The 12,559-nt window shown below is 41.3% G+C and overlaps 1 protein-coding gene across 1 annotated transcript in view; it reads right to left on the bottom strand.

Annotated features, from left to right (window-relative positions):
- Window positions 1-885, bottom strand: part of SHOC1 (shortage in chiasmata 1) — a 54,889-nt gene extending 54,004 nt beyond the window's left edge. The window contains exon 1 of the mRNA XM_050913575.1: window positions 838-885. Coding sequence (XP_050769532.1) covers window positions 838-882 — 45 coding nt within the window. The 5' untranslated portion in view covers window positions 883-885. The remainder of the gene's footprint in view (window positions 1-837) is intronic.
- Window positions 886-12,559: the final 11,674 nt, after the last annotated feature.

The following is a 12,559-nucleotide window of genomic DNA, read 5'->3' as shown; positions in this document are numbered from 1 at the left end:
ATTGCTGGACCACTTCCCAGGCTGCATTTCTCCAGCTACATGCCAGGAGCGCTTGTGTATGTACTTGCACTCTCCCTGAACTCTTGAAGGCATTATGTCTCGCTATCTCATTCTTCTGCTCACACACTAGAAATGACCCCTCTTGGCAAAGCACCACTCTGCCAGAGAAGTTTTTTATTTGGCTCATAGCTTTTCTTTGAAAATGTAAATAAGTAAAAACTCAATTAAGTAAGACAGTGTGCTTCAGTGATAAGCAGTTGGTAACATCACACAGATGTAACAGGAAGGAAAACAAGACTTCATAAGGTTTCTATGTCTTAACTGATCAACATCTCTAAAGCCAAAATATTCATTGTAGGAGCGAAAAAAAATCTGCTCTCCGTGAATTTAATCTAAAACATTATAAAACCTCTTCCCTACCATCAGTAGGGAATACAGTGTTGTGTATCACTATCCTAATACATATTAAAGTAGTTAGAAAATTGGATTCGTTCTCCAAAAAGGTAATTAATTGACTTTTATGCATTAAAAGGCACAGTGCACTCTCCAAAGGAAGCTCTAAGCAGGAAACTGGCTATAAAACACAATTGTAAGTCCGACAGACACTAACAAAAATTGATGCTCTTCCGTTTTGGCAAAATTGTACTTTAATTTTTTTATTAAAAAAACCTGTAATAACTTCAGTATGTTATCCCAGCAAGTGCAGTACAACAATCTCACTGAAACAGAATTCCTAAGAAAGTAGTTCTCTATATCTTTTTTTAATGTGCACTCAATCTTTTCTTCAGCTACTGCCATATTTCTTTCAGAAAATTAAGAGAAATAATAAAACTATACCTCATATAAATAGTCTGTTGAGTGATACTTTAAAGCTGCAAACATCTTGGTTTGTGATGTTTTCAACACTTCAATTGTCTAGAAGACATACAGAATATGGATTAGTTAAAAACTTCCTATATCATGCAAAAATACTGACAGAGAAGGTTGAAATTAAGGTTCAACACAAATAACTTCCTAATTTCTGCTAGCACATGCACTTTGGACTGAATTCCCTATAGAAGAAGGCTAACCAAATCATTCAGTATTATTCCTTTGGAAGGATGTAACAGACTAACTGCAGACCACAGACAACTGATTTTTATCCAAAGGAACTGGGCTTTTGGGTTTTTTTTAGCTATGCCTCTTGCTGTTTGTTTCACAGAAAACCTTTCAAACGATTACGTGAATGTAAGCAATACAAATTACCTCTCCTAAGCAATAATTTTGAGAATTGAGCTGATTCAATTAATTTTTATGGATTCTAAATTAGCTTTTAAAGATAGTAGTTCAGCTATCTTTTCATTGCCTCATGTGTTTATGAGGGGCCTTTTTTCTCTCCTTCACTTTTACAAGGGAAAAGGTGATTGTATAGGCTAGTTGTGAGCAAGAGGAACTGCTGGAACACCAGGTCTCTCAAATAGTTGATGCTTCTGACGGGAACCAGGAGTGAGATGAAAACTGTACAAGGGCAGAGACAGGGTGTAAGTGCAAAACAGGGTATCTTGTTGCTCAGGTGTGCATAAGGTAAGAGAATACTTGTTCTTAATTAAAAGGTAAGAGAGTCAAGGGTAAAGTAAGATAATTCTATCCAAATAGCGTACAATGTAAATGAAATGTAACCAATGTGAATTGTAGGGCCATAAGGGAAACCTGTGACACAAGGCTGTCTTCATATGCATACTAGTAGGTATCAGTAACATGGTATTAGGCTAAAATTGCCTAGGTAACAGCGCTGGAAATAACCAAATCTGGGTATGGATGTAATAGAATAGGGACCAATGAGGAAAAAGTAATTAGGGGTTGGTTGCTTACTTGAGAGGAGTGTGGGCAGAGAAAGGGAAGTGCAGGGGAGGTAAAAAGGTGGATTCAGGAAAAGAAAAGAAACAGGGAATAAGGTATAAAATCAGATGGAGAACAAAGTAGAGGGGAACCTTCTGATGGAAGGAGTGTGGATGAACCCAACCAGTGGTGAACCCAACCAGTGGACCAAAAACGCTGAGGATGCTAAGGAAAATCCTTTGCACAACCTGCTGGACCCTCCATCAGGTCTACGTCCAACAGACTTGGTGTGGGAGGGTGGAGCAAGAAGGGACGAGTTTGTAAGGAGGGATAGATTTGTACCTTAATACTAAGTGCAGGAGGACAGGGAATAGAACTGCAACTTAATAGTATTGATGTGTATCACTTATTAAGATTTCTTTATAGAAATATAACCATGCATTCATACAAACACTAAGCAATAGAATTGCAACTATTACTCGCAGTGATATAATTGTGAATTAATACAGCTAATAGTAGTGAACTGCTTAAGGTACTACTAGTTTCTTAAGGGTGTGTCACTTAATCAGTAAACATCAAAACCATCTCAATCAGGTATGTTTCGAGTTTCCAATTCAAAATGGGAACAGTGGGACTTAGAAATACCAGTCTGTGAGGATATAAGGAAATCCAAGCATACTTAAAATATTTTAAGTTTTTTATGGAGAAACAATAAAACTGCAGAAGAACATGATCCTGTTTCATTCTCCAAGAACTCTAGGGAACACCACTCTAAGTAAGCGAAATATGCAGTATGAGGTATTGCTGCCAGCATCAAGTGTTTTTAAATCTGCAGTTTTCAAAATCGGTGAAGAACCGGCAGTGGCTAAGTGGCAACGTATGATGGAAACGGAGAGCAATAAAGACACAAAACATCCTGGAGTTACACACTGCACTACCGCACCCCGGCACGACGGCCTTTACCTCAGGGCGACACCACCTCCGCCGCGACCGGCCCCGCCCCGCCCTCCGCCCGCGCGGGAAGCGGAACTCGCGCCTCTGATTGGCTGCTGCCCCTCCCGCCCTCGGCGCCCACGGCCGCGTGGTGAGCGGAGGGCTCCCGCCCTTTCTGCCCCCAACGACTTCCCGTCGGCGCGGCGCGCGGGCGCTCCCTGCCCTCAGCCCCCGCCGCGGATGAGGGGGCTGCCTTCCTTTTAGCTGTGAGTCCCGTCCCTGTCCTTTGACGGTTCCGGGGCAGCTATGTTACCTCGGGAAAAGGGGGCTGTTTATTTGGAGCTGCCGCCGGGCAGTCCGCGGAAAGCCCCTGGAAACTAACCGGGGGTGTTGCGTTATTCTTAAATACTGCAGCCTTTCCTTTACAAGCAGCACTGCCAAGGGATCAGAAGCAGATAGCCTGTAATCTCTACATAAAAGAAAAATTCTCAGGAGGAGCAGATAGGAAAGCTTACCTGATCTTCAAAGCAGAGCTGAAAATATTTTTAAAGCAGTAAATGCAATTAAGTAACTAAATTTCATCTTCTGTCCACGGGTAGAAGCTTGTATGGGAGAACAAGCTAAAGAAAGAGGTAAGGTTAGTTTTTAAAGTGATCATCTTTAAAAAATGTTAGTTTAAAACTAATGTTAGTTTAAAACTAACTTTTAAACTTCTGCTGACCTGCTGTCTGTTACCTTGGGAGCAGAAATAGAATGAGGCCAGAATTTAATATCCAGAAATGCTTCTGCTTCATATGCTCAGCAAGCGTATGAAATGTCAGTTTCTACAAATAGCTGTCAACTTTGGGAAAAAGGTGCTTTTTTTTGCTGTTAATTGGCTGCCTAAATTGCTCCCACAGCCTTCAGGCTGCTGTCTGTTGAACAAATTGTGTTTCTCAGCAGGCAGTTTAGGATCAAATTTCTGTTGTGGTCCAGGCTCTGACTAATCCCTGGACTGACAGAAATGTCAAGACTAGTTGTGAGAATGCTCCCCCTTCCCCCTCAGACTTTACACATGTCCTAGCTGCAACTAGGCTCCAGGTGGCTTGCTGGAATGGCACCTCCTTACTGTGGTTGGCACCACAAAGCCATTATATTGCATGTCCTTACCTCCTCCTTTTACCTTAGAAGTGGATACCCACAGAGGATGTATAAGAAGTGGAGAAATCTTTGGTAATGCTGCAGCAGGTGCATTCGGCCTGTTGCTACAGCAGTGTTGGGAGTCTGGAAAACAGAACTCCTTGCAGGTTGAGTCCCAGATGAGGATAGATTTCTGTGGGGAAAATAAAAGTTACATTTTTCACTCTGGTTTTAAGAGCTCCATTAGCTTTTTTACATCCCAGTGAGTAAAAAAGTTAAGTAAAAAGCATATGGACAGATGCTGTCTTTACCACTACAAAGTACCATTTATTTTTTTTTTTTAACTGAGAGGATGGGTTTAGCCCAGCATTAGCATAGAGTTTTTCCAAGCACAGGCATATTGCAGATGTTTCCCAGACAGTTGTTCCTATGAAAAGTGCAAATACCAATACTTTATTGTTATCTCAGTATTTATATTTTTAAAATGTATTTCTGTTCTCCTCTCTAGGAAGTAGAAGACAAATTGTTGGGCCAAGTAGGCATAATACACAAAATACAGGAACTTCCAATTAAAGTATTTCAGAAGCACTCCTCTCCCAGTTGAAATATAGAGAAATGCATGTTTTTACCCCAAACCAGGAAACAAAACAACAGTATATTATGGGTAATTGAACAGGATGTTACAGCAGAGAAATGCCCCCCCAGTAGCAAAGCCTTTGAAGTACCTGGAAAAGGTAAAAGTAATGACAACCACTAGAGCAGCTCAAGTACCTTACACAGCTACTCTAAGAACCAATGCGGCAACACATACTGTGATGAAGGGGATAGAGATACCCTATGAAGATTATGATATCTCAAGTTTTTCTTCATCAGATTGAAGAGTTAATGGGGTACATATCCTGCAGAAGAAAATTGGCAGCAATTCATAGTTACCTCCATGACTCTTTTTCTCAGATATACCTGTAGATCTGGATGTCTGTACATACAACTTTTAAACAGATGCATGGGGATTGTTTGTATGGCTGATAAAAAGCAGCAGGAGGTATATACTAGGTATATTACTGCTGTTACAATTAAGATCATGAATGGAAGAAGCCTTTCCATCTCACTACCTGAACCCAGGCAAAGCCTTCCTCCATGCAGGATGCCAGTGGGGACTATGTGAAATTGAAGTGGTAGCTTTGGTACTCACTGGGCAAGCACATACTTTCCTCACAAAACTACATCCTGCATCTTAGTTGGATTTCTTGTGAGTGAAGCTGAGAATGTTATGGATGAGAATAACATGAATGCCAATTAGCATTGTCTGTCAGGGTGAGAAGTGTGGGGAGAGATGAGATGAAATTCAGCAGCTGCATGTGTTTCTCATCCTCCTCTTACAGTGGGGCTGCTCTTTAGAATTGCCAGAAGTGATGATGAAATATTTGGGTTTAGCCCTGACCAGTGCTGTGGAATCTGCTGCTGTGCTCTTTCCTCAACTTTCATAAAATTTATCATTGAACTCCAGAAAGATTTTTTTGAGAAGATATTGGAGAGTTGGGCACAAGATTGCTATGAATACAGTCGTAATCTTGACTATATCTCATTGTTCTCATGAAAATAATCTATTGTGAGCTGGATCACAGCTGGTCCAATTCAACTTAACTGTGTAAGCTGCACCAACTCATGTTAACTGAGAATTTGGTCCTGTGTCTTTTTTATGTCTCTTTTTTTTTTTCCCTCATTTCATTTTGTGTTAGTCGTAGAAATCAGAACTGAATGTAAAATACCACTAAGGCAAGAAACCAATAAAGATGTAAAGAAATACTTGTTACTTGGAGAAAAGAAGTATTTTGCTTCATATTGCTTTGAGATCAGAAGAGATTGAAAATGTGTGAAGTTGTGGATTTTTTTTGTTGCTAGAGGAATCGATTCATTTTGTTTCGGAGGATTTATCTCTTTGGATAACACATAATGGAGTTATGCCTGATTTGTTCTCTCAGTATGTGTAGTCCTTGAGTGCAAGTTATTAAAAACCTCCACAGAAACGTAAATGGTATAAATATTTTCTGTGTTACTCATCAAGAATTTTTATAAGCCAGCTTAAATGAACAAAACAAGAGCAGAATTTGAAGACAGCACAATGAACGATGACATCCAGAAAAACAGGACACAGAGAAAAAGGCTAGCTACACCATATAAATACCTAAATGTACCACAGTCATTCATTCGGAAGTATACCTTCCTGTGATGTCTTTTAATCAAGTTGCTGCTCTGCATCAATACTGCATTGTAACATGTAATTATATTTATATGGGAAATGAATGTTGAAAGAGATAATTTTCTGCCTCAGCCATTGGTGGAAGGCTGGCAAATTCTGTGAAAGATGCAGTAGTTGCTGAGAGAAAAGTAGGGGGAACGGGAACACACCTACAAAGCGTGTCCTTGGGTTGTGTGTTTGTACTTCACCTGTGATGCTCAGATACTGAAATGAGAAGAGTTGTAGGAACCTGGACACAATATATTGCTCTTTTATTTGCTTTGTATTTTATATAAATTTGGTTGGCTGTAGAGGCTATTGATGAAGTAACATTCTTAGCCTTCCAGGTAGCTGCTCAGGGGCTACGATAAGATGCCTCAGCTCTGTTAGGTGGAAGTGGCAGCTTTGATTTATATTTATTTAATATAGAGTTTGCTAATCATGAGGAAGGCGATATAGGATCATAGGATAATTTAAGTTGGAAGGGACCTCAGGAGGTCTCTAGATCAATCTCCTGCTCAAAGCAGGGGCAGACATCAGATCAGATGAGATTCTCCAAGGTGGAGGTGGCATAACCTCTCTGTGTCCCAGCTCCACTGCATGGCTGTCTTTGTAGGGGGAAACCTTTTCCTTATCTCCAGTCTGAATGTCTCTTCTTTGAGCCTATGCCCACTGTTGCTACCCAGTGTGCTGCTGGCCCCTGCTTAGCTCACTGCCTGCCAGGGCCCAGAGCCTTACCCTCAGAGATGCTCCCTGGTTCTGCTGGCCCCAGCCAGGATCACTGCTGGGCTTCTGCCTTTCCAGGGCTGTGCATTTGTCCTGGCTGGGTTTCACAGGGTTAATGTTAGCTCCTTCTTTGTGCCTGTTCAGGTCCCTCTGGATGGCAGCCCAGCCCTTGTGTGTATTGACCAGTCCCCATAACTTGGTGTCATCTGCATACTTGGTGAAATTGCACCCCCTTGCCTTGTCTAGGTCACCGATAGAGATCTTAAACAGGACAGGTCCCAGGACAGATCCTTGGGGTACCCAACTTGTTACTTGCCTCCAGGTTGAGTATGACCCATTAACCAGCACCCTCTGAGCCTGACCATCCAACCAATTTTTTACACATGTATTTTTTCATCCATTCAAACTACAGCTTTCCTTTTCAAACTCCAAATCCATACTGTTTATTTTTTTGTTTTGTTTCTTTTTGCAACAGGGAAGCTTCAGCAGGTATTTATGCTGAATTCTTTTTGACATTGTATAAGAAGAATGGGGCAAGCAAAATAATCAGGTTTTTTCACCAGAATCTAAAAAGGTGTATCAAATAAGCATAGGGAGTTGTGAAGCTTAATAGTTGACTAACATTTCCTGTTGACTTAGGAAACTTTTAAAACAGCTTGTTCCTAACCATCATTGGCTCTCTTCCTGGGCTATCCACTGCAAGATCATAGAATCATCATAGAATCATAGAATGGTTTGGGTTTGAAGGGACCTTAAAGATCACATAGTTACAACCTCCCTGCCATGGGCAGGGACACCTTCCACTAGATCAGGTTGCTCAAAGCCCCATCCAGCCTGGCCTTGAACACTTCCAGTGATGGGGCACCCACAACCTCTCTGGGCAACCTGTTCCAGTGCCTCACCACCCTCACAGTGAAGAACTTCTTCCTTACATCTAATCTAAATCTATCCTCTTTCAGTTTAAAGCCATTACCCCTTGTCCTGTCACTACACTCCCTGATCAAAAGTCCTTCCCCATCTTTCCTGTAGGCCCCCTTTAGGTACTGGAAGGCTGCTATAAGGTCTCCCCGGAGCCTTCGCTTCTCCAGGCTGAACAACCCCAGCTCTCTCAGCCTGTCCTTATAGGGGAGGTGCTCCAGCCCCCTGATCATCTTCGTGGCCCTCCTCTGGACCTCCAGAAGGTCCATGTCTTTCCTGTGCTGAGGGCTCCAGAGCTGGACGCAGTGCTCCAGAGCTGGACGCAGTACTCCAGGTGGGGTCTCACGAGAGCAGTGTAGAGGGGCAGAATCACCTCCCTTGCCCTGCTGGCCACGCTTCTTTTGATGCAGCCCAGGATGCGATTGGCTTTCTGGGCTGCAAGCGCACATTGCTGGCTCATATTCAGTTTTTCATCCCCCAATACCCCCGAGTCCTTCTCCGCAGGGCTGCTCTCAGTCCACTCATTGCCCAGCCTGTGTCCATGTTTGGGATTGCCCCGACCCAGGTGCAGGACCTTACCCTTGGCCTTGTTGAATCTCATGAGGTTCGCATGGACCCACCTCTCTAGCCTGTCAAGATCCTTCTGGATGGCATCCCTTCCCACTAGAGTATCAACTACACCACTCAGCTTGGTGTCATCCGCAAACTTGCTGAGGGTGCACTCAATCCCACTGTCCAGCAAAGATGTTAAATAATACAGGTCCCAATGCTGACCCCTGAGGAACGCCACTTGTCACTGGTCTCCACCTGGACATTGAGCCGTTGGCTGCAACTCTTTGAGTGCAACCAGCCAGCCAACTCCTTATCCACCGAGTGGTCCATCCGTCAAATCCATGTGTCTCCATTTTAGAGACAAGGATGTTGTGTGGGACAGTATCAAATGCTTTGCACAAGTCCAGGTAGATGACGTCAGTCACTCTTCCCTTACCCACCAGTGCTGTAGCCCTGTTGTAGAAGGCCACCAAATTTGTCAGGCATGATTTACCCTTAGTGAAGCCATTTTGGCTGTCACTAATCACCTCTCTGTTTTCCATGTGCCTTAGCATAGTTTCCAGGAGGATCTGCTCCATGATCTTGCCAGGCACAGAGGTGAGACTGGCTGGCCTGTAGTTCCTGAGGTCTTCCTTGTTTCCCTTTTTAAAAATGGTGGTTATGTTTCCTCTTATTCCAGTCACTGGGAACTTCACCAGTCTGCCACAACTTTTCAAATATGATGGATGGTGGCTTAGCAACTTCATCTGCCAGTTCCCTCAGATGCGTCTCATCAGGTCCCATGGACTTGTGCACATTCAGGTTCCTTAGATGGTCTCAAACCTGATCTTCTCCTACGGTGGGCAGTACTTCATTCTCTGTTAATTGGGTGGCGTGGGTCTTGTTGGTAGAACCGTGTCCTGGTTTCGGCTGGGACAGAGTTAACTCTCTTCTTAGTAGCTGGTACAGTGCTGGGTTTTGGATTTAGTGTGAGAATAATGTTGATAACACTCTGATGTTTTAGTTGTTGCTAAGTAGCGCTTATCTTAAGCCAAGGACTTTTCAGTTTCCCATGCTCTGCCAGCAAGCAGCTGTGCAAGAAGCTGGGAGGGAGCAGAGCCGGGGCAGCTGACCTGAACTAGCCAAAGGGCTATTCCATACCATGGAACGTCATGCCCAGTATATAAACAGGGGGGAGTTGGGCGGGAGGCGCGGATTGCGGCTCTGGCATCAGTCAGTGGGTGGTGAGCAATTGCATTGTGCATCACTGGGGTTTTTTCCTTCTCCCCCCCCCCCCTTTTTTTGTTATATTCCTTTTCGTTACTATTATTAATAGTAGTAGTAGTAGTAGTAGTAGTATATTTCATTATTATTATTGTTAATTTTATATTTTACTTTAGTTATTAAACTGTTCTTATCTCAACCCACAACTTCTGCCTTCTTTCCCGATTCTCCTCCCCATCCCACTGGGAGCAGGGGGAGGGGGATGGGGAGTGAGGGAGCGGCTGTGTGGTGCTTGGCTTCTGACTGGGGTTAAACCATGACAAACCGTTATATCTTTTGTAAACATGGTGGTATAAAACAATCTGTGTGCAAGTTTTAGAGGTTGAGCAGCAGCTGAGGAAAGTCTTGCATATATATACATGCTCATCTAGCAGAAGAAAAAAATGCAGAAAAATAGCTAATATGAAGGAACACACGCAGCTTCTTAAAATATCTCTGTGGAGGTCTAATTACCTCATATATCCTACTTAGGACTGGCTCTGTAAAGTATGCAACTGAGTCCTTAATAAGCTGTCTGTTCCCTTGTGAATGAAGTAATTAAATTAATTGCAAGGTAAAATACTGTTCTGTGCAGGAGGAGGAAGGAAGAAGGGAAGGAGAGCAGGGAGAATCCATCTTACAGTCATAACAAAGCGGTCTGTGTCACGGTATCTTGAAAGTGGTGAGAATCACAGGTAAGCCTGCATTTCAGAAGGAAAACTACTCTTAGAAGCTAATCGTTTACGTCCTGCTGGTTCTCGCTTACTCATGTTGCAAGCGCCATTGAATTCAGTGGAAATAATTCTTTCTTACCAGTAGGGTAAATAAGAGGGTTGTACCATCTGACCTCTGATTGTGTGAGCAGACCCTGTGCGTAGTCTCACTACTTTCTGACTGTTCAAAACTTTGTGCAACACTTTCTGTGATAAACAGACTTAATCTGGTTGTGACTCCATTACTGGACTATTAGGAGAGAAAACGCTGCTAATGTGTACTCAGTTCCAGTTAAAGAAACCTGAGTTCATCACAGGTGAGTGTCTTAATGCAAAGTCATTCACAGCTTTAATATATGAATATGGCATTAAAGTTGCTTTTGCACCTCTACTTTCAGTGAGTCAATGTTTCTACTGGATTTTAAATGCAGAAGGGTGGAAAGCCTTTTGATGCTTCACAATTTCATGGAATTAACAGAAACAACTCGGAGCAGATATGTTAATGGCAACCTGTGATACTGTCTTTTTTCAAAAACTGTAGTGAATCTGCATCAGAAAACAAGATATTTAAAGATCTTTTGGGTTGATTCTATGAAAAATGGAATAAAACAGTATATGTTACTAATCGTAAAGTAGACATGCAGGGTAGAGTAAAGCATTGAAGTGATGGATCTAGTCTGTTTTGATCATGAGTTAAATCAGCTATCAGGTAAACATGTTTTAAATAAACTAAATCATGTTGAGTTATGCAAGTGGCCAGGCCTGACCTGTGGTATATGAACAAGCCAAGAACATGAGAAATTACAGATCCTTACAGATAGGAGAAGGCAAATAATATATATGTAGCTGGCCAGCCTTCACCAGTGGATACAGCAACAAGATGTCAACAGAAAAAATGACAGAAATGAGAAACACTGTAGTTAAAAAAACAGAACAAAACAAAAAACGGAGTCCAGTGGCAAGACTAACAGGGGAAGGGTGGTAAAGGCAAAGCAGTAAATGAGGGAATATTTGGAGCTCTCTTCCAAACATTGATAATGCCAGACAGCAGTACTGTCACTTCATCTCTTCCTCTCCTAAGAATTTAATATTTTTTTCAAATTTTACTTAAGATTTTTTTAAAGAAAGGTTGATTTTTATTAGCCTGTATTTTTTTTCCAGTTCATTTTCAACTAAATGCAGTCAGTACATGATGCTTGATTTTTTTTTCCAGTGAAAAACATTTATAGGGATATTCATTAAAGTAAAGAGCTTCAAATGGTCTTATCTGGATTCTTCATTTTTATCTGTTTTATTTTGTTTGCAAATGGTAGGTGATGCTTTTTAAAATGTGTGATTCAAATTTTTCTTGTTGTCTCAGGGTCTGTTTGGGTAGAAACTGAAATTCAATAAATTGTAGAAAACTTTTTTTGTCTTTTTTCTTATGCAAAACTTTATTTGCCATTTGAAGTGAACTTGTTAAAATAAAGGAGTTATTTGTGAAGTGAAGTGATTGTTTCTAGTTACTAATTCCTTCAACATACCCAAACTAGTAATATTCATATCTAATTTCTAATCATAACTTGTAATAGGAAAAAGGAATTTCTGCTCTTTGAACTCCTTAATTTTGTAGGAATTGCTCACTGCTCTGTGGCAGCTGAAGAAACTGGGAAGAAGAAAAATTTCAGTATCTACCGTAGAGGCTCCTGATAGCAAGAGCCATCTTTGCATTTCACTGCATTTCATTGCAAGTGTTTACCAAGTAACTTACACTCATTCACTTGTTGTACCTTGACAGTAAACTTGTGCCTAATTTTATTTAAATTAAACTATATCAATATAAAATTTGGATCTTTATGTAGGTTGCCATTATGATACATTACTACTTAATTAAATAGGGTTTTTTTGAAAGAAAATGCATTAGATAAAATCTCTGTCAAAAAAAAGCGAATTGATTCTACCTATGTTGTCAGCCACTTAAAGGTCAAACTGGTAGGGCCATACTAGCTTACCAGTCTTTCACAAATGTGAATCTAATTGTGTGCATTTATAAATTCAACCATAGTTGTAATGTGCTTTACGTTACACCACATTATTTAATTGGCCATCATTTTTATAAGACAAAAGGGGACTTTTTATTAATGCCTAGCATATGCCCCAACTGTCATTAAAAATCTGAGTGATTTCTTTCAAATTTAAATTCTTTACCAACCAAGCCTACAGATACAGGATATGGGGGAAGAATACAGGAAAATAAAAGTTAAGACCCTTTCACCGGATCACTGTGATTTGTGAATACCATTTCTTTGAATACTTTTTA

Source organism: Gymnogyps californianus, chromosome Z (genome assembly GCF_018139145.2).
Source record: "Gymnogyps californianus isolate 813 chromosome Z, ASM1813914v2, whole genome shotgun sequence".
In the NCBI taxonomy this organism is placed as follows: Eukaryota; Metazoa; Chordata; class Aves; order Accipitriformes; family Cathartidae; genus Gymnogyps; species Gymnogyps californianus.
Note: the sequence above shows the minus strand (reverse complement) of the source record. Positions and strands in the feature narration are given on the sequence as shown.